At 40.5% G+C, this 22,355-nt stretch overlaps 1 protein-coding gene across 2 annotated transcripts; it reads right to left on the reverse strand.

The window, feature by feature from the left end:
- Positions 1 to 674: 674 nt before the first annotated feature.
- On the reverse strand, positions 675 to 21,668 carry LOC137261614 (uncharacterized). 2 transcript variants are annotated; one of them, XM_067799392.1, is made up of 5 exons: positions 21,536 to 21,668; positions 8,173 to 8,278; positions 6,474 to 6,812; positions 5,354 to 5,692; positions 675 to 4,909 (listed from the first exon to the last, which is right to left on the reverse strand). In XM_067799392.1, exons 2-5 carry the CDS (start codon positions 8,213 to 8,215, stop codon positions 4,821 to 4,823), a joined length of 810 nt encoding a protein of 269 aa, XP_067655493.1. In that variant the 5' UTR covers positions 8,216 to 8,278; positions 21,536 to 21,668; the 3' UTR covers positions 675 to 4,820. The 2 variants fall into 2 exon arrangements, with proteins under 2 accessions (XP_067655493.1, XP_067655492.1); XM_067799391.1 differs by lacking the exon at positions 21,536 to 21,668 and adding an exon at positions 14,356 to 14,465 and having other exon boundaries at positions 2,002 to 4,909.
- Between the last annotated feature and the right edge of the window lie 687 nt (positions 21,669 to 22,355).

Here is a 22,355-nt window from a genome sequence, read left to right on the forward strand (position 1 = left end):
ACCACTGGGCTACCCCACCACCCCTCGTAACTGTAAGACATATCGCAGGCACGATATCATCAGCCACTGTGGCTGCGCGGGTTTGCGACTTCGTGTGCTGCAGATTAGGTGAAGAGGGTGTGGGTTCGAACCCCGGATGGAACTCCAGAAAATTGCTAAAATTTGTTCTTTACTGAGAAATTTTTATCCCAAATATAACGTATTTCACATTTCACCACTTTCTAAATGACATTGTGTAATCATAGCTTTCGGCCCTGGTAACCGTACCAACTTACACTTATCAGAGGGGTACACACAATCCGCAGTCAAGACTACCAGTCGTCCGACTTCTACTCTCGTGGAAGTATCGGTGGCTGAGCGGATTAGGCGGCTCGCGCTGTACGTTGGCGAATATATGCCTGACTCTGAGACTGTGGGTTCGAATCTCTGGACTCAACCCAACAAATTTACAAAAAATTGTAATTATTAAACAGTCTAGCCCCAAATAAAATGTATGTTACATTTTACCACATGTACATTTGTATGGCATTGTGTAATCATTGTACTAAATTGTTGATTGGTGTTTTACATCATCAAATGTGGTATGTGCCATCGACGGGCCACCCGTTGTCATCAGGCAGTGATAGTGATCCAATTACACATGCTTATAATCTGGTCAGAATCACACTGCTGAAAATGGTTGGTAACGTTTATTTGCACACTTCATGCCGAAAACGGCAGTACCTACTAAATGTACCTTCTCAATGACTATATTGTTGCAAACATACATACAAGCAAATTGTCGAAGTAAATATGCCCCAAGTATCACACACAACAACACAGTTATAGACATGGTGTACGGAAAGATAATATCATATCCATACCACACTGCAGTGTGGCATATTTCTGTTCATAGTTTCGCATGAAGTTGGCATATTTGGTCATACATATTTTGTATATATCTAAAAACAAAACAAAATAAAGTGTCAACTGAGTGCTGTACTAACACCCATGCCATCCATTTCATTAAGGTGTCTTTTCATGTTTACTAGCAATGGCCACCATCTTGAATTTTCTAAAACCCACCAGCTTTTTATTAATTGGGAATCATCCGAATTCACTTCAATTCTTCTTTTCCATCCATAGCATTACTTCCTTTTAAGTATTTACCTGACCTTGATTGGCTTCTTGTGCCAAACAGCTTGGCTCTGATGGTCCTTCATAGTTGCTCACCTGTGTATTGTTTCTCAGTGGGTGCCTTCTCCATACTGAGAGACCTTCTCTTTATACAGGTCCAGGTCCACACACACATCATCACCATTGAATAGATATTTTGAATTATTGGCAAGACTTGTCCATTTCTTCACGGCGTCGCCCAGTGACCCGATTTCTACACCTTGGACCACGGTCTCGCAAAGTATACGTATTCATTATTGTAAAGACCATAACGCCTACGTCCAGTCGACCAAGCCGTCGCATTTCGATGTACAAGTAACCTCCCTTGGATACATCAGACACTTACGATTCTAGGTTCGAATGCCAGTTCCCCTATCATGGCCTGCACCACAAGACTTTCATTCAACGTTACAATGACAGGTTTCTATAGATGCAAACTATTAACACTCAATCAGCATCTGTGTAGGATCGATTAATCATAAATCATCCTTTAACATGTTGATCAATGATTGATTTGCGCCATTCCATGCCTAATGTACAGCTGACCAGCCTATAACATAACACGACACGACACTACACGACACGACACGACACGACGCGACACATCATAACATAAAATGACATATCATGACATGCTATATTAAACCGCACCGCACCGCACCGCACCGCACCGCTCAACGACACGACACGACACGACACGACACAACACACCAGAACACACCAGAACACACCATAACATAACATAACATAACATAACATAACATAACATAACATAACATAACATAACATAATTACAGTGTGACATCAACATATATCAGAGAGATAAAAATACATAACACATTTACATAAATGCACGAATTTATACATCTTCACACTTTTACATGATATCATTTGAAAAGGCACTGTGTTTCATATATTTGGATAATTTGAGGGTGTGCGTTTGATTAAATCACATTCATGAGAAAAATACAAGTACAGATATAGAGATTCAGGCAGAAATATTTTGTTAAAATGGCATTCATTCTTCAACTGGTGGTGGGCATATTAATAAAACATGGAATTCGTCACAGAAGTATAGTCTGAATTCCAAGATTGTACAAACTGGTCTAACTCACCATACTCATTATACCCTGCACTGACTACGGGTGAGCTCATTAATTGAAGGTGGAGAGCATGACTGAGCTGTGCTCCGAGGCATATTTCCTAAACTATTCATGATAACTTCATCACACCTGGTACACAAATTAATCATTATCCATAGATCCAGTTAGGGTTTAGACCCAGATATGAACTTTATCTTTTGCGGTTTGCTTCCAAATGTGACCTAGGCTGTGGGTATGAGGATGTTAGCTTCATCAAATTTGGCACACATAGATGTGCCATTTCATGGTTATACCCAGATATGAAGTTTATTTTTTGCTGTATCCATGGACACGTGACTTAGGCTGTGACTATGAGGATGTCATCTTGCTCGGAGCAGATCTCCTAAACCATACATGCTAGCTTCATCAAACTTAGGAATTAAGAGAAAAAACCCGAAGCAACGAGTACATTCTCGAAATTTCAAGTTGTTGGGAAAAAACTTGAAGTAACGTGAAAATATTCGAAGCAACGAGAAGTTAATGGAAGGAACGAAAACCTAATTGAAATTTAGAGAAAATACTCGAAATTTCAAGTTTTTGAAAATAACTTTACGTAACGAGCAAACAGTCGAAATTTCACATTTTTGAAAGAAACTTGAAGCGATGAGAAAATATTCAAAGCAACGGGAAAACAATCGAAGTAACGAGAATTGTGGCGGAAAAGAATGTTTCATGCTACAAAAATGGTATAATTTTGACAGCTCGCGTCACGATTTGCCGCTCATGTGTTAATGACAAATATTCATAGGTGACCCTTGCGATATTACTTGCAGGATTATTAATTTTGTCTGTTCGAAATTTAAGATGAACTGCCAGATATCCGAGGAAATAGCATATTAAAATGCTCTGAATACAATGAATAAATGCTACATGAAATGATGATATCTTGTTGTGTACGGCTTCAGTATTAGAGTTCCAATTCAGCTTAGAGTCAATGAAGGTCCCCAGATTCTTATGCTCCAACATTGTCTCAACTCAATCACCGTTTATTATCACTGGAATCATTTCTGTGGGTTAATGTTTAGTTCCTTTGTTTTTGTGACATGCAAGAGTAAGCCGTTTTCTGCACACAATAATGTCCTCTTTATACTGTTCCTCGGAATCAGTGTGGCTCATTTTAGCGACAACTGTAGCATCATCTGCGAATTTTGCAGTGAAACAGGTTGAATTAGAGCTTACACAATAATTATAGCAGAGAGTGAAAGAACAGGAAACATCACACAACCTTGTGGTACACCAGTGTTCATGGTCCGTGTACTTCATACACTCCCGGTACTGCCTTCTGTTCACAAGAAAGTTTTCAATCCATGTTTGATGAGATATGGGTTAACACCCATGATATGTGACTGTGGTAAACGAAGATTAAAAGTCATCGACAGTGATTCTAGTGTATGACTTGGGCGTATGCAAGTATACACTCACAATTTATGCAAGTTTTCACTCACGAGCTTTCAGATTGATTTCCTTCTGTATACACTTTAGTTTTATTCTTTCTTTCTGTAAGCTCGCTTCTTTTCCTTTAATAAAGGTGTTATCTCTTTTGTAATTCACAGCTTGTTGTTTGGGAAATTTCAGATTTCCCTTGCTGGTATTATCTTGTTGACACAAAAATGTTTAGAGTCAATAATGACGTAACACATTCCTACTTGTGTTTGTGCTGCATCATAGATCATGTTCCAGTCTGTACATGCAAAACATCCTTGGAGATCTTGTAAATGCTAAACGAACACGTGTTGTACTACCATTAACAAATCCAACCATTCTCGCCTGACGCCGATATTGCTAAGAGAGCAGATAGTGGGGAATTGCGAAGGTCTTGTGTACTTTTTCACTCAGGATTTTCGGGATGGACACGGACGTTCTGGATGTGTCTTCACGAACGTCATCAGGAGTTCAGCGCACGATATTTGCAGGGTTTGAATGTAAAGTCATGGTCTGGACCACGAAAACTGCGTGAGAAGAGCAATGGACAATAACTATGGGTACAATACACTGGCGCTGTAGTTTGGCATCTCTGACCCGCCGTGTCTCGACAATCCAGCAGCTAATTCATCACCAGACGACAGTGGTCAGCTATGGGTCTTGCCTTTTCAGCCATGGAGTGAGTTAGTGAATGAGTTAATATTTAACATCACATCGGCAATATTTCAGCCATATCGTGATTTCAGCCATGGACCGCATCTGAGATAGGATCAAGAGAAGCTTACACAGGCGTAAACGTCCTTCAGTTACAATTTGCATAGCCAGAGGAATGACGTCATCAATCATTGATGAAATGACGGTCAACTGTTTACAAATTTCTGAGCTTGCCTTTGTTCTTTAGCTGGTTTGTGTTTTAACTCCACAATACTCCAGCTATATGGCGGATCAGACAGTCAAGTAATCACAGTATGAGCATAGTAATTGGGAAGCGATGACGTGTCAATCAAGTCAGCAAGCCTGACCACCCGATCCCATTAGTCCCCTCTTACGACAAGCAATTTTTTTTATCCGGGTTTTCACGGGTCGACTGCGCCTTGCAATTCATCGGAAAGCAGAAAATGCAAAATAGTACCACAGAGCCGCAACCAGGTGTGGTGATCCAGCTTGAATGGAATAGCTCCCAGATAATCCTGAAAGTATAAGAAATGTGAAAACATCAATGGCATGCATGAATAAGATACTACAACCGTCATTTTTACCAATGATATACACATATAGTACGACATTGTTAAGCACATCGGCTGCGCCTCAGGAAACAAAGATATTTCCAATGATCTTACAGTCCCGAACAGTCTTTCAAAACACCGTGTGACCGAATTTATTGCCCTTAAGATCTTTTAATTAAGCTTTAAACAGCAACCTAATACTATTATACCTAAGTTTTATACTCCAGATAACACGGCTTATTCCTGCAATGTGTACTTCCTCAGTGTAGCTCTTCAACCGCGGTTTAACTGCAATATTGCTTAGAAATGCGTTAACTTACGAAAGCCTAATGCTGCCACTTTTGTAGCATAAAATATTTTTTTCAAAGAAAATTCTCATTACTTCGATTATTTTGCTAACTCACTCACCCATTGTTGTTCCACTAGCAGGATCGGAAACCGTGATATTTTTCTGTGCTATAGGACCGTTCTCCATCTCGTATTGACACGTCCACGAAGAGTCCTTCTTTGTGACGGAGGTAATGCCCACAACAATTTTCCTGGGTGTCGACAGAGTTTTATTGTAAACATAACCTTGAAAGTTTGTCAAACAGGTGTCGTATGACGGACAGGTAAACACGGTGCTGCCTGATCCCCTCTTGAAAGTTATTGGCACCTTTAGAAATGAGTCTTTATCTGTGGTACAGTTGAGAAGGGTTGTCTCCCCTAGCAGAACTTCTGTCTCAGTTTCCAGTCGTAGTGCCCTTCCTGGAATGTAAGAGACCGTCCATCATTTATGGCTGGGTGTAGGCAATAAAGGCAAACTGGCAATAATGCGAATAGATCTTAATCTCTGTGATGACACCAGGTTACCGGGAAAATGCTATTATCATTTGAATAGTATTCTGACAGTTTTTTAAGAGTGTTTTTTACATCAAGTACTTTTGATATCATATCTTGTGAGAGGCGGTGGATTAATTAGTCTTGTGGTTTAAGAGTTCGATCGTCAAGCAGAAATCCTGAGTTCGAGTCCTCAGATGAGTACAATGTGTGAAACCCATTTCAGCGTTCCACGCCATGATGTTGCTGGAATATTGCTAAAAGCGGTGTAAAAACATACTCACCACTCACCTACTCACTCACAAGGTCGCATTCACAGCAAGAGGCACGCCATACGCCATCATTAAACCCCCGCCAAACAGAACATGCTTCAAGACATTCCATTGCTCAAATGCACTGGTTCTGCGGCACCAAACACTAGATACTATTCGGGGTCCTGTTGTTTGCTGATGGTCACTAACGTCATTAGTTTACTGATGATTTCTGACAATTCGGCTGACATTCGATGGCAACCAACACCTCTTGCAATGGCAGCCATTCAAGACATGCCAGCACTCGGCATACCAGTAACGCCAACAGCTTTCATTTGAGGAGGCCTCATAACCAATTATCAACTGCTAAATCGATTGATACTCAAATGTATCTAGCTTTAAGAACAGCAACTTAAGGGTGTTCGAGTCCACAATGGTCCGTTAACTAACTCACTCACCCATTGTTGTTCCACTAGCAGGATCGGAAACCGTGATATTTTTCTGTGCTATAGGACCGTTCTCCATCTCGTATTGACACGTCCACGAAGAGTCCTTCTTTGTGACGGAGGTAATGCCCACAACAATTTTCCTGGGTGTCGACAGAGTTTTATTGTAAACATAACCTTGAAAGTTTGTCAGACAGGTGTCGTATGACGGACAGGTAAACACGGTGCTGCCTGATCCCCTCTTGAAAGTTATTGGCACCTTTAGAAATGAGTCTTTATCTGTGGTACAGTTGAGAAGGGTTGTCTCCCCTAGCAGAACTTCTGTCTCAGTTTCCAGTCGTAGTGCCCCTCCTGGAATGTAAGAGACCGTTCATCATCTATGGCTGGGTGTAGGCAATACTTTATAAAGGCAATAGTAAAAGGCAAACTGGCAATAATGCCTGTGATGACACCGGGTGTTCGGGAAACTACTATTATGAGCGGGTTTTATCCTAGCGTTAGAAACCAGTCATTTCTGGAACTGTCATACACTGGACAATGCTTATGGATATTTCAGTCACATGGATAAAATCAACCATTCGAATTCACTGACATAAGCATTTACCTATGTGTCACTTTCATATACATATAATGTAAAGTGGACAAAAGCGCAGCTCTGATAGATATCAAGCAGTAAATATTTATTTAGTTTATTCATATTGCCGTTCAACTCGTGCTATTGTATAATTAATTCTGTGCATTTGAAGTTGATACAAACGTTGATGAAATCGCACCAGAAAATATATTTCATATCACCGACTTGCCTATTATTACAGGTGTTTTGCATATGTTGGTATGGCCCACGGGTCACTCTGCTTTCACGCACTGGTACAGATTTTACGCTCTGTTGGATCTTAGAGTATCTTTGTTGCCGTTCTCTCATTAAAACTGAGATTTTTTGAATAGTTAATATTCTGACAGGTTTTTATGGGAGTTTTAATCAAGAGGTTTTGATATCATATCCATTGAGTGACAGTGGCACAGTCTTGTGCCTTAAGCGTTCGATCGTCACGCAGAAGTCCTGAGTTCGAATCCTCAGATGGGTACAATGTGTGAAACCCATATCGGTGTCCCCTCGTCAAGATGTTGCTGGAGTATTGCTAAAAGCGGCGAAAACCATTTTTTCTCACTTACGGTATCGGGCGGTCAAACTCAACTAATTCTTAACTGTGGTTTTGAAAGATGTGTCACTCTAATGTAAAGAACGGTCTAGTTTACTGCACTCATGAGGCGGTTGGTAAGCCTAGCGGTTAAAGCGTTCGCTCGTCTCGCCTGAGACCCAGGTTTCCTTTCCCACACACTTTCAATGAAACCCACTGCTGGTGTATCCCGTCGAGGTATTGCTGGAATATTAGTATCACCGCCGCCCTCATTCCACCGAGTTTCAAAGGTGTTAAGGGGACACAACCACATATGGAACGACACAATTGTGGCGCATATGAAAGTGAAACTAGTGAACAGATGTACGTCCTTCTAAATGTTTCCGTGTTCCCGCATGGATAACAGCATATAATCATTCTAATTTGAACAATTTCGTTTTGTCTCAGGGGATATAGTTTTCGATTATTTGCAGACCGCCGCCACATAGCTTAAATATTTTTTGAAGGCCGCATAAAACTAAACTCACTCACGTTCGCTCTTGTAACCACAGAAACCTATTTTTTGTACCTACCTGTGAAACGTAACATAAGGACGAGAATCATAAATGAATTCATTGTAGTCCCGTAATGCTGCAGTTTGTGTGACCGACGTATTTGTACATCAGTTGACGTCCCACTCTGTAACACAAATCACGATGTATGATGCCAGCTTCTGTGTAATAGACTGCATTACGTGGAAACGAAAATCACATCCTGGCGCATTAATTTCGTTACAGCGGGGCCTTTGAGCACATTTACGGACTATGATTGAAGACCCATTGACGACGCGTTTCGGGTTTCACACTCTTCTTGCAGGTTTGGTTTTCCACAATTATGTTTGTTCCTTGAGGAACGTCTTTCAAAGCTGTGGTGTAGTTGGCTGGTTTGATGTTTATTGCCGCACGCAACAATATTTAAGCTACATGGAGGCGGTGTATAGATAATCCTGTCTCAGCCACACGATCTAGTGATCAACAGCATGGGCATTGATCTGAGTCTTGAGACACGTGTCCACCCAGTCAGCGAGCCTGAGCACCCGATCTTGTTAGTCGCCTCTTACTATAGACATGGCTTGCTGCAGACCAGTTCTTACTGACATCCATAGTCACGGATGTAGTATAGTGGACGTAGACGTATCCTGTCTTAACTTAAACCTTATAAATAATAGCACGTCGTGTTTTAATCACCTGATATCAACATAATATCTCCACCAGTTCCCGTCTTATCCTCAACACCAAAACAGACAGTGGAGTAAGAAGTACTATCGTTTAAGGCCATGTATTATTCCGTGTTCGGGGATCCAGCTCCCTCTTCATAATACAGTCAAACTACTGACACTACTACCTATACTGTCACTACTACTATCACTACCACTACCACTGCCTCTATATCTGCCAGTACTACCTATACTGTCACTACTACTATCACTACTACTACCACTGCCTCTATATCGGCCACTACTACCGATACTATCACCACTACTATCACTACCAGTACTACTACGGCCTCTATATCTGTCACTACTACTGCCCTCTATAGCGGCGGCTACTACTACTACTACTACTACTACTACTATTTCTCGTTTCTTAGTTTCAAACATAATATCATCCAGTAACCTTGTATTTTCACTTAGTGTTCTGCCCGGTATGAATCCAGTCGTGTATTAGAGAATTTAAGGTAATTTTCAGTCCGTTAGAGATACAGGCACTTATTATTTTATACATCGCATTTTAATAAGGTAATTGGACTCCAGTTCTTTAATTGGTTTCTGTTTTTATTACCCTTTGGTATGCAGGTGATAATTCCTCTCTTCATGGTAAGAGCCGTCTCATTTCTTATAGAAACATCTTTAATAAATCTATAAATCCAAATCTTAAGATATTTCCAAAAGTTCTTGAAGAAATCTATCGGAAATTCATCTATACCAGGTCCTTTGTTATTCTTCATGCTTTTTACAGCCAGTGATATTTCATTCATGTCAATGTCTTTTTCTAATTTGTCTCTCAATTGGTCACTCAATGTTAGGGTTATCACCTTTTTTCAAATGAGTCTGTTTCATGTTTATTATCTGAAGAGTAAAGTTTTCTATAACATTCTTTAAGTTCATTTAAGACTGAATCACTGCCAGTAATTTCTTCACCATTATCTGTAATAATTTTATTTATTGATTTACTGACATAGTTTCTATTTTCTAAATGGCAGAAATATTTTGTTAGTTTTTCTCCTACTTCATACCATAAGATTTTGTTTCTGAGATGGATTACCTTTATTTCATCATCTTTTAGCTGCTGCAGTTCTGATTTCAGTTTCGCAAGTTCTGAAAGTAAGGCCTCATCTACATTCTGAAAATCTTTTCTAATTGTATCTTCATAACCTTTAATTCTAACTTCTAATTCTTTGGCGTTATCCTTTGCTTCCTTTTTAAAAGAAAGATGAAAAAGAAATTGTTTTTCCTCTAAATTTTATCAAAAATGTTTCCAGAAATAGATTGGAATGACCCTTTGCAAACCCTATTCATTTTTCATTTTGTCTACATCTTCCTTCTACATGAATGTCTTGCAAACAGATTATAGAAAATGTTGTTTTTTTCTGTAAATAGTGATTACCTCTTTCCCTTTATTCTCATCTGCGAATCCCCTACAATAAGCTGAAATCATTTAAAATTGTTTAATATTACACATAATCGTTACAGACATCAAGGTTTAAGTTTCGTACTTAACTGATGGGCTAATAGTATTGTGATTGATGGTATGCTGCTAATACACTGGTAGATAAATCCATTAATAAATTCATATAAAACATATCATCTGTATGATGGGAACAAGGTTTTCCCCAAATATGTATAAGAAAAGACACAAAGAAAAAAATAAACACAAAGAAAGGGAAGGCACAATGGTACTGTGTCCACAAATCCCAGCCCACATTAATGATAACAGTCTCCAAGAATATAAGACAAAGAAAAGATAAGAAAAGTACACTGACTACTGACCCAAGAACAAACAGTCCCATACATTGCCATATTGGTGAAAGTATTTTGATGTCCAGAGCAATTTATTGCCCCCTGATTAAAATGGTGTCGTACCGGGAAGGCTCAAATCTATTTTTCAGAAGTCCCGACAAGGCTAAAATGTAAATTTGGTTTTTCCCAGGAGAGCTAATTAGGAGAGTACCGCCAAAGCTAGAGATGCGGTGAGGGAAAGCTTTAGCCGTGTCGGGAGTAGAGAGATGTATTTTTAAAAGATTATTAGACTCTTCTTCGCTTGTTTTGAGCTTTATATAAGTGGCTTCTTCGCTTGTTTTGAAAAACATTGGAGGAAGTTTAATTCATGAGTAAAGAGATTTATTTTAAAAAACATGGTTATAATCTTCTTCGCATGTTCATATGTATTTAATTAGAAGCCAAAAAAACATTGGAGGACGCTTAATTCAAGAGTAAAGCGATTTATTTTCTACGCATGGTAAAAATCTTCTTCCCATTTTAGATGTATTTAATTAATTGTATGAAGCTTAATCCGTGCTTTGATATTCACGGATTTTGCTTGGGCCGACACTGTAGGTGACAGTCCTCCAGGCGAGAAGGCGACAAAGTTCATGGACTATGTGGCCACCACCTGGATCGAAGGATCATGGACTATGTGGCCACCACCTGGATCGAAGGATCATGGACTATGTGGCCACCACCTGGATCGAGGGATCATGGACTATGTGGCCACCACCTGGATCGAAGGATCATGGACTATGTGGCCACCACCTGGATCGAAGGATCATGGACTATGTGGCCACCACCTGGATCGAAGGATCATGGACTATGTGGCCACCACCTGGATCGAAGGATCATGGACTATGTGGCCACCACCTGGATCGAAGGATCATGGACTATGTGGCCACCACCTGGATCGAAGGATCATGGACTATGTGGCCACCACCTGGATCGAAGGATCATGGACGCCTCCCATGTGGAACCACTTCGGCAACGACGGACACTGGACAAAGAACCTTCTGGAAGGGTATCACCACAAGATCAACAAGGTGGCACTGAAGATACACCCTAACCTCGTTCGTCTTCTGAAGAGGGAGCAGTCACTGACTGACGTGAAATTACAACAGTTGCGGGGCAACAGGCGCAAGCCTCCCGGGAAAAGGCGTTTCAGGAACATTGCTTCCCGACTCCAAACGCTGCAGGACAGTCTTGTAAACATCATCTACACTGACCATGTGTCCGAACTTCTTAAACTGTCTTAAACTCGAAGGCAGTGAACGTGATATCATAGATAATGACAATGTGTAAATAACGTTTTATATTTTTTTAAAGGAAACAATAAAATGTTTATTTACGAGGGGGTGTCAATACGTTTTGAGCCTTGAGCATTTTTCATACCCAGGTGTCACAGCCTATGGTACGACATTGAACCTTGGGGTGTAGCTGATGTGATATATAAGTTTTCCTACTCTCAGAAGTTATTGAACAGCTCACACTGACAGAAAGAGACCCCCCTCACGGCAGTGAAAATGAACAAAATTGAGTAGAGCAGTAATTAAGTTTTTAGTTCTTGAAGGAAACTCAGCGAAGAACATTGAAGAAAGGCTTTCAGCAGTTTATGGGAAGTCTTCCCCTTCATCTGCTACCATCAATGAATTTAAGCATGGTAGAGAGAGAGTCATGAAGATGACCCCCGTCCAGGTCGCCCAACAACAAGCACTAGTCAGGAAAACATTGACAGAGTGCATAGACTTGTGCTGGAAAATCGTCGAATCACACTCCACGAGTTAGAGGAGACCACAGGCATTTCACACGGATCCATCGAGACAATTCTTCATGAACATCTCGTCATGTCTTAGGTGTGCGCAAGATGGGGGCCAAGAATGCTTACAGATGAAATGAAGCAAACAAGGGACACCATAAGCAACTCCATGCTAACCAGATACAACAAGAATCCAGAAGATTTTCACTTTCGGCTAGTAACCTGTGATGAAACTTGGATCCACCACTATGATCCTGAGAGCAAACAAGAATCCATGGAATGGAAACATGTCACTCCCAGGACCAAAAAGTTCAAAGCCTCTAGATCAGTGCAGAAGGTAATGGCGACAGTCTTCTGGGATAGCAAAGGCGTCATCCACATAGATTACTTACCCAAAGGAAGAACAATGAATGGGGAATATTACGCTTACTTGTTGAGGCAAGTGCGACAGTCAATCAAGGAGAGACGTGGTATTCTTCTACATCAAGACAATGCTCCAGTACACACCTCTCGCGTTGCAGCCGCTGCTGTCCAGGAATGCGGGTACGGAATCTTGCCGAATTCCCCCCTACTCTCCAGACCTGGCACCAAGTGATTACCATCTGTTCCCAAATCTCAAGAAACACTTGCGTGGTCGTAGATTTCAGGATGATAATGAGCTTATTGCTGCTACTGAGGCTTGGTTTGAGGACCAAAATGGCGCCTTCTACAGAGATGGCATCAGCGACTGGCAGAAAATATGGAACAAGTGTCTTGACTCACAAGGGGACTATGTTGAAAAATGAATGTGGTTCATACCAGTATTTTGTGTTTTTCTATGAAAGGCTCAAAACTTATTGACATCCCCTCGTACGTCTCATCTGTGTACATAAAATCGTACTGAAACAGAGGTACACAGCCAATCGCCCAGAGATTTATGAAAGGATGATAATTCGATAATTATATTATTATGTACATATATTAAAGGGATTTTGTTATTAAAAACAAATAGGTATATATAATCTCTTCACTTGCCATTTTCATATTTGCCCAAATTTAATAGCGTCCACGTTACTTTATAATCTTTATAATTTGTCAGAGCCTCCGAGTTGGGCGCACTGTGTTCATTCAGCCACAACACTGCAATAGAGTACCGAGAACCGTCACTAGTTTAGTCTTCCCGGTCATGAACAATTAAAATAGCAAGGAACCACTGTAGATAATAAGCTTCTTCATTATTATGCCATTGCTCTGTGAAATTAATATGTATGAGAATTAACCAGTACAAAATTTGTAATGGCAAACCCACTGTACCACTGCGAGATCTTTTGTGACTAGAAATGCCACTGGACTAGGATGTAGTTTGAAAGACAACGAAAATACAATATATCACATACAGACTTCTCTTGAATTATAGAATTATGAAGTCAGAATACGGAATGTTGATAAATGACATACTGTTTATCCTTCGTGTAGAATAACTCACTCTCACATGACAGCAAGGTATAGCTGTTCTTGTTTTCTATTAAACTGTCATATGATCTATTGTATAGCTTGTCCTTCAATTTGACCTGTCTTACACTACACTACACTACACTACACTACACTACACTACACTACACTACACTACACTACACTACACTACACTACACTACACTACACTACACTACACTACACTACACTACACTACACTACACTACAGGTAAGAGTCTACTTCACTATTGGTTCAGAGAGTGAGTTCGGTTTTATGCCGCCCTCAGCAACTCAGCAGTAATATATCACTGCGAGGAACCCGACACATGCTATAGTATCACAGTGCTTAGATCGGTGCTCACGACCGGATTGTCTGATCGAGACTCGGTTATTTTCTAGAACCCCGTCATATAGCTAGGATAGTGCAGCGTCAAACAACAACCAACTTACCGTTATGATACGGATGGATTCAACATGGAGTCGTAACGGATTCCTTTATCAATGGCTGTCACAGTGACTTACCTCCATGTCTGTACCTACAAGCTGGACAAAGAGCCAGCAATAACTGATCCGAGTTGTGTAAGACTACATGACAAACGGCGAATCAGCTCGGGGTAAATGTAGGCCATTTCACTGGTCGCTTTTGAAAAACTTATATCATATCGCATTGTATACTGAGTCAAAAAAGAAACTAAAACAAGACTACTTCTCGGGGAATCAGAATTCTCGGGGAATCCGTTCGCCGTAAATGTAGGTCATTCCGCTTGTCGCTTGTGAAAAAAAACTATGTCATATCGCACTGGGGGTCAGTCTCACCTTTCCGGTTTGTTTGATGTGCTGATATATAATCCCAGAAAGGGAATGCCGTCTTGTCTTTGATGTACCGACTATAACGTGTATTAGAAAGTTGAATACCGGGCATGTTGGAGCAATATAAAGTTATATCTTTATAAGGGTTAATATGTTAAGAAGTTATATTTTAACAACGTTTTAATACAGCATTTAATTAACAAATGAATGTTCCATAACATGACACTTTGACATTCATAGCAATATATATATATATATATATACACACATTTCTAAATTAACATTCTTTTACCAAACGGTAAACCATATGGTTTCACATTTCTAAATTAACATTCTTTTACCAAACGGTAAACCATATGGTTTGGGACTATCTTTGTGAACTTCATCCAGGGAATGTTTCTTATAACAGTAACTACTGTTAATAGTTACTAAGGAATAATGAAAATTAGCAGACTATAAGATGTAAATCTACCAACTATCCCAAATCCCAACTATGCCCCGATATAATTAAACTGTGGAATAAATTACCTAGAAATGCAAAAACTGCTTCCTCTGAAGGACATTTTAAGAATCTAATAAGACCTGAAGTTAATACCAACTTATGAGCTGACTGTTAAGTTAAGTAAACCTAAATGCACCCACACAATAAATGAAGACAAAAGCCAGTGTGGAGTTAAATGGGCGCAATGTAGATGGGTTACCCGCAAAGCCCCTCTTCGACAGTATATACCTCGATTTGCTGTACCGGTACTTGCGTCTTACGTGCCCAAAGGCTACAATTAGGGTAACAGCAACGAAGCATGTAAAGCCCGCACGGGCTAGCATAGCATTTACAGACCCGGACGGGTGTGCACAGGTTGGACCGATGTGGAATGGCAGCCCAAATGCTGGAAAAGCCCTACCTATCCAAGCATGGGTTACTGTGTACAAAACATCGGTCTGTCTTAATGAAAGGGATAATTCTAGTTGCGCCTCATTCAGCAATATTTGCAACTAACCTGAAACGGTGTGTGAAGAGTGGGTGAGTAAGTGAGTTCAGTTTTATGCCACACTCAGCAATATTCCAGCTATATGGCAGCGGTCTGTAAATAATCGAGTCTGGACTAGACAATCCAGTGATCAACAACATGAACATGGATCTGCGCAAATGGGAACCGATGACATGTGTCAACCAAGTCAGCGAGTCTGACCACCCGGTCTCGTTAGTTGCCTCTTACGACAAGCATAGTCGCCTGTTGTGGTAGGTTATGTGAAGAACTGATAAACAACTTTTTTATTCGGGTGTCCCAAATTATGAGACACATCATCCTACTTGGTCTGTCGATTTCATGTGGCTGTGCAAAATTTGGTTTTGTTGCAATTATTAGATTTTGTGCTAGGAAGCAATTAATCGGTCTCAAATGGTATCAAACGGACTGTACAGGCTACTACTGTAGCTGCCCCGTGCGCATCACGTGAGTTGAATTGAGATGTCACTAAAATTACTATTTCCCTGCGTTAATGCCCACACCGCGTGGCTGTCCTCGCGCCCGCGGGGAATTAGGCAATAATCGCATGGCCAATTACAGCATTAAGGCCCGATTTAGAGAGTGGAAGAACACTTGCATGCCCTGCCAGTTCAAATGTACTTTGTCTCTGGCACTGATGAGGGCGTCAGTGATGTGGGATGTGATGTGATGGTCAACATTGATGGTGAGCTAAGCTACGGAAATCTAGACTTGCCACATTTTCTAGACTTGCGTGGGCTTTCTTGGATATATATACTTCAGGGTCTGTACCGACAGACTATTTGGGCACCCAAGACGCAAGTACAGCAAATCGAGTTATACTGTCGAAGAGGGTTTTATTTATATAACGTAGCTCTAAGTTCAGCTGCACGAGAGACAAGCTGCTGACGTAAGCGGAAGTGACTTCAAGCGCGGGAATTAGCTGGTGGATGAAATTAGAACAATGGAGGGGTGAGAAAACGGAACGAAATGGTAACGCAGCCCACAACACCATTTAGCTAAATATAGCTAAATGTCAACAATGTTCGATCTAAAGTTTGGTAGTCGATTCTGTCACATAATTCACCAATACAATTCTTTCTTCTTGTATGGAATATAATATGTTTAAACAATATATACACAATAAGGATACATATCAATATATAGCAATGACCTGTAAGATGCGACACTGCTTCGAGGTACTATACAGAACATTGAAGTTATAAGATGGTTATCTCAAGAAAGGCCTGTTCTTGCTTACAAAAAGTCCACCACTCAGAACAAACTGAGGCTGCTTCCTGCAATCTGCAGCCTTAGCTTCCTGTACAAGCCTTCCGGTCATAATACAAATGTCCCATTACAATACACCACATCGACTGCAGACAGAAATCTCAGCTTGGAGTCAGTCGTGAAGATGAGCATCTTGTTTACGTTTGCCGTCCGATGTTAGGAAAGAGTTGTCGCCGGCCGTAGTCTTGGTGTATACCTCTTGGAAGGTCAATGTGGGAGCGACGGAGGTCTTGTCTTGGTACTCTCTCTGTACAGAGACGATTTGTCTCTGTGAGCTCGACCACTGTCCATAGACTTAATACAAAATTGGCAGCCAACGTAAAGTTAATATTGACCTCTAAAGACGTTAGGAACGAAAAGTTGGAATTTGTACATTTGTCATAACTGCAATGACATAAAGCAAACCCATTTCTTGCTTACACTCCACCTGAAGAAAAACACATGTCACCTTATCAGTAAAACAGTGTTGGCTCAGCGGGTAAGTGACAGTAATTGACTGAAAACTAAACTGAGCTCACTGAAACTGACTAAGTCGGGCCAGCAACCCATGCGCAACACTTAATCTGGATTACATCGGGTTACATGGCCGGACAAGTTAGACGACCCCGATTACGGTACAGCCAGTAGGAGGAGGAGGAAGAAGAAGAAAAAGATTGTTTATTAAAGTGTCACCAGTTGTACATCGTAAAAAGCATCATGTAGTATTGGCATAAAATAAAGTACAACATCCGGCCACCACGGCCTATGAGACACTAAATTCCATTTAAAAAATAAATGACCAACAACTATAGTAGGTAATAGACACCACGAAATATATCAAAACGAGGAATCTAAATCAACGACCAACGGGAGAAATGTGAATAACAAGGAATCAGCTCACACATGTTATGATTCTTTCATCATCAAAAAGAAACACAGACGACATGGCATATCTGTTAGTTTCGACACAGATAACACAAGAATTAAAAGTACAGTAAAAGACCTAACTGCATCTAGTTCAAAACAAACTTTTGTAAATAACACACGATATTGCCAAAGACAGACATTGCACAAGCACTATCCACGGGTAGCTAGATTCTATGTTGGTAACATCAGTGAAGATAAGAATGAAGATGAAATAAGAGAATTCTGTCAGATAGGGGTAGTCATGCCACCTCAATAAAATATGACTACAATCCCCATCTACGTGTTGCTTGGGCAAACCTTAACGTACCATTCTCTGAAAGACTAGGTGTGGGTGATTCACCCAGCGAAATTAGGAGATAGATATCATGTGTTGGCCAATTGCCGGGTGTTATTGAGTATTTGAAGCACGGGAATGCATTTGGAACCGACGGCGTCAGCCGGAGGTTTCAAATGAAGTATTCCCCTGCAACACCATGATAGCAACACTGTGCGGCGCGAAGCTGAAGAACAACAAGGAGACGACAATCTAGTATATGTATAGTCTGGATTGTTGTCCCTGCAAGCATCTTTTAACCTCCAGGAAACTATTCATTACTATCACGAACTGCCGTCAGACGTTAATGTTGCCTTCTTTGACTCTTACAAGGCATTTGACACTGTTTGGCATGATGGCTTGAGGGTCAAACTATTTGATAATGGCGTCCAAGGCCAGATGTGGTGTATATTTGACAGGTTGTACACTGGTATGAGGAGCTCTGTGAAAACAGGAAACTACCAATTAAGATGGTTCAGTTTACTGCAAGATGTTCGCCAGGGTGGGATCTTGTCTGCCAGACTCTACTTCTTATTCATTAATGAACTCTAGTCAGAAATGACTCGTGCTAATCAGTGTATGAACTAGCGTCTGCCCGTCGACCCGATGCTTGCTAGTTACATGACGGGCTTACAAGTTTTTATTATAGCCAGCCCTGTTCGACATTACATTTTCCAAGGGCACATATTTTACCACGTCATTGACTACGGGAAATATGTCCAAAATAATTCACAATAGTGGTAACTAGATGATGTCTGTATGATCAATCAAACTTCCATAGACAAACCTACCTATTGATCTGACACTAAATGTGACGGGTCCAGAGAAGGCTTTCAGCCAATGAATAATGTTATTTTGAAATAACAGTGACCACCAAGTTATGGCTATATTAAATTTGCGTTTGATGTTTAAGATCACCTCACTACAAGTAATTCATTAATTACTTTCTTTTAACACCATATCTCAATTTCCTATATTAATACAGGGCTGGTTAAATGTTAAGAGGACATTTTTTCATTGCAACATTTTTTCAGTTATCAGCCCTGTGGGCTTTCTGTCTTTTCGTGGGAGTTTCATACACTGTGCTAATAGAGGCTGATTCATTCTCGATCTCAACACATGCTGCCCAACACAGGCAGATGACATAGCCTTGGTGAGCCCACCATACAGCGTTCTAAAGACATTATTGCTGATAGCTGAGAAGAATAACAGAGGCTGGAGGTCTACCGTCTCGGCTAGCAAATCAGACATCATGACTTTCCCATGTACAAAGCGCAAACGCAGAGGTGGCCCTAATCTCAGTCTTAATGGTAGTACTGTGCCACGTGCTGTCACTACAAAACACGAAGGAATAACCTTAGCGGCTAATGTGTCGTCAATAGAGAGAACACTGAATGCCTGTACAACAATGAGTGCCAGTCTACATATTATCATCAAGTCTGGATTTAATCCCATGTTTGTCAGTCCTCAAACCTGTCTCACACAAACTGAAGCAATAACCCTACTCAAGGCTCTATATGGATGTGAGCTTTAATTACAATGCTGGAGAGGGCATACACATATATAATCAAGTGTATTGAAGGATTGCCGAAACTAACCCGCACTGGCGTATGTTTGGGTCTGCTCGATGTTATGCCACTTGAAGGCATAATAGACTCCAGAAAGCTACTGTTCTTCGGCAGGCAATTGAAAACAGATACGTCACATCTTCCATACAAGATACTCTTCAACTCGACTGCTCAGCTTCACCATGGTTGTTCACAATATCAACAAGGTTTTGTGTCAGATATCTACAGACTGTGTGAAAAGTACGGCTTAATGGATCAAATCAGGTCCCTTCTCGACAACGGCGATTTCCCATACTATACGCGATGGAAAAAGAGAGTAAAATCTGCAGTGTTCGGCTTTCAATCGAGATCTTGGGTTAAGCGGATCCATAATGACCCAGATCTCCAAGAATTCAAGCAAATTCACTCTTTATTATCAGTTCACCCAGGTTGGGCAGCCGTGCAGAAGAATCCAATCCCTAGGCATTCTGTGGAGTATTTTATGAAATTGTCTCCGTTTACAAACTGCTCAAATCTGAAAAGTATCTGTGCGAACGCTGTGGTAGCTTCTTTTCAGATCCATGGTCCCACATTATAACGTCGTGTGAATATTCATCTGAATTGTGGGAACTTGCCAATATTGGACCAGTTGACTTCAGTGTTTTTCAACACAATATGTCTGATGGCGATTCGACGGTCCTGCAATCCTAACTTCACTTTAAGTGAAAGTGATAGATCACAATTCACTCTTACTGCCGTACAGTACGTGTACAAGATGTGTACTGCGGACTATAAAACACAAACTGTTCACCAGTACTAAGGGAACGATAGAACCATGTCTGAGTCTCTCCCTACTTCTGATGTAATCATATGATCTTCATTGTGAACTATATCTAGTGTGAGTATCTCTCCGCATTGGAGGATAATAAAAGTATATATAAAACCAGGAGTACTTACTGCACATTGCTGACCAAAAGGATTTTTGCATGAACATAACGATTTCTTCCTCGGAAGTGAGGTTGTGGTCGCAGTGACAATATTATTGTAAGTAATATTAAATTGAGCCCCACCTCGCTTCCAAGAGTGAAATTGGTATGTTACAAGCAATGTCTTACAAAACCCTATTATCCATCAATCATATACATATTTTACCACCAATAGAAAGTGATTTTGATTTTGAAAATCGTTAAGTCACGGGCTAAAGTCCGTTAGAATTATTGAGATTATGATTTGTTTTCATAAAGTTAGAAAATCAAAACTACTTTCTTACTAGTAGTTAAACATGTATTTGAAAGAGGACCGAAAGGATTTTGCATGACACAACTTGTAACATAACGATATTTTCCACGGAAGCCCGGTGCGGGTCGAAGTGACATTAATATTGTTAGTAATATTATATTGACCCCCACCTTTCTTCCAACCGCTTTGATTGGTTGAAATTTCGTTCGCGGCTGAGAATATTGCATTGTTGTCAAAAAGGTCGAGTTAAGGTAATTAAAGATCGAAATGAGTAGTTTTAATGACGGGGTTTCTTTTATAACGAAACCAAAAAGTGATCTGTGTATTTGCACCCATTGGAGTATATGGGATATTTAAACGGCATAGGGTCAGCGGTAAGGTTATTCATTACATTACAGATAATGAATAACATCCTCATTATTGGTTCAGAGAGAGTGAGTTCGGTTTTACGCCGCCCTCAGAAATACTCGAGACTCGGTTATTTACAGAACCCCGCCATATAGCTAGGACAGTGCAGCGTCAAACAACAACCAGCTTACCTTTATGATACAGATGGATTCAACATGGAGTCGTAAAGGATTCCCTTATCAATGGCTGTCACAGTGACTTACCTCCCCGTCTGGACCTACAAGCTGGGCAAAGGGCCAGCAATCACTGATCCGAGTTGTGTAAGACTACCTAGCAAACTGAATTATCGGCGAAACCAGCTCGGGGTAAATCTAGGCCATTCCGCTTGTCGCTTGTGAAAAACCTATGTCATATCGCATTGTATACTGAGTCAAAAAAGAAACTTCACAAAATGTAATTTTTAAAAATAATGAATAATGTTTCTTTGATGATACATCTATGTATCCGAAATGGGATCCCTATCTTTCGACTCTAGAAAAACGTTAGCAAAACCCACTCAAACCCATGGTTGGATTGTAAAAATATCAAGAGGAAAGGTCTTAAGCATATTTTCGTGTCTGAAAGGAAGATGTTCGATTTACAATCGAGAAAGTCTAAACTTATGTATCAGATGGATGAACAGTAGCGTTTATTGGATAAATATGCAGATCGGGATCCCCGTAGTCTTTTGGAAGACAATCGGTAGAATAGGTATTTCTAGTGATAGACGCAACAGTATTCCATGGGAGGTAATGACTGATGGTGAGACGTCCACGGATAGAGCAACTGTTCTCGGTAAATGGCAACTTCGCTCTTCTCAGATGTCAATTCCCCTTTCTTTGGGAACACCCATATGCATCTTCAACATGTCCATAATGAAGAATAGTTTATTTCTGTGTCATGTCGTTTCAAATTATCTACAGTCATAAAATACATGTAACAACCGGGTCTCACGGGGCCTAAAAGACATTAAAACCTTAAAACATTATTTCCCACTGAAGAAAAAAAAAGAACCAAGCATCCTAGACACACCAGTTCCCTCTG

This window comes from Haliotis asinina, chromosome 14 (genome assembly GCF_037392515.1).
Source record: "Haliotis asinina isolate JCU_RB_2024 chromosome 14, JCU_Hal_asi_v2, whole genome shotgun sequence".
Lineage (NCBI taxonomy): Eukaryota > Metazoa > Mollusca > Gastropoda > Lepetellida > Haliotidae > Haliotis > Haliotis asinina.

Excerpts from the sequence above, each read along its gene's own strand:
- LOC137261614 (XM_067799391.1), bottom strand. Across the intron at positions 5,693-6,473 it reads TGCTAGTGGAACAACAATGG|GAAGGGCACTACGACTGGAA; the intron begins GTGAGTGAGTTA and ends CTTACATTCCAG. Across the intron at positions 4,910-5,353 it reads TGCTAGTGGAACAACAATGG|GATTATCTGGGAGCTATTCC; the intron begins GTGAGTGAGTTA and ends TTATACTTTCAG.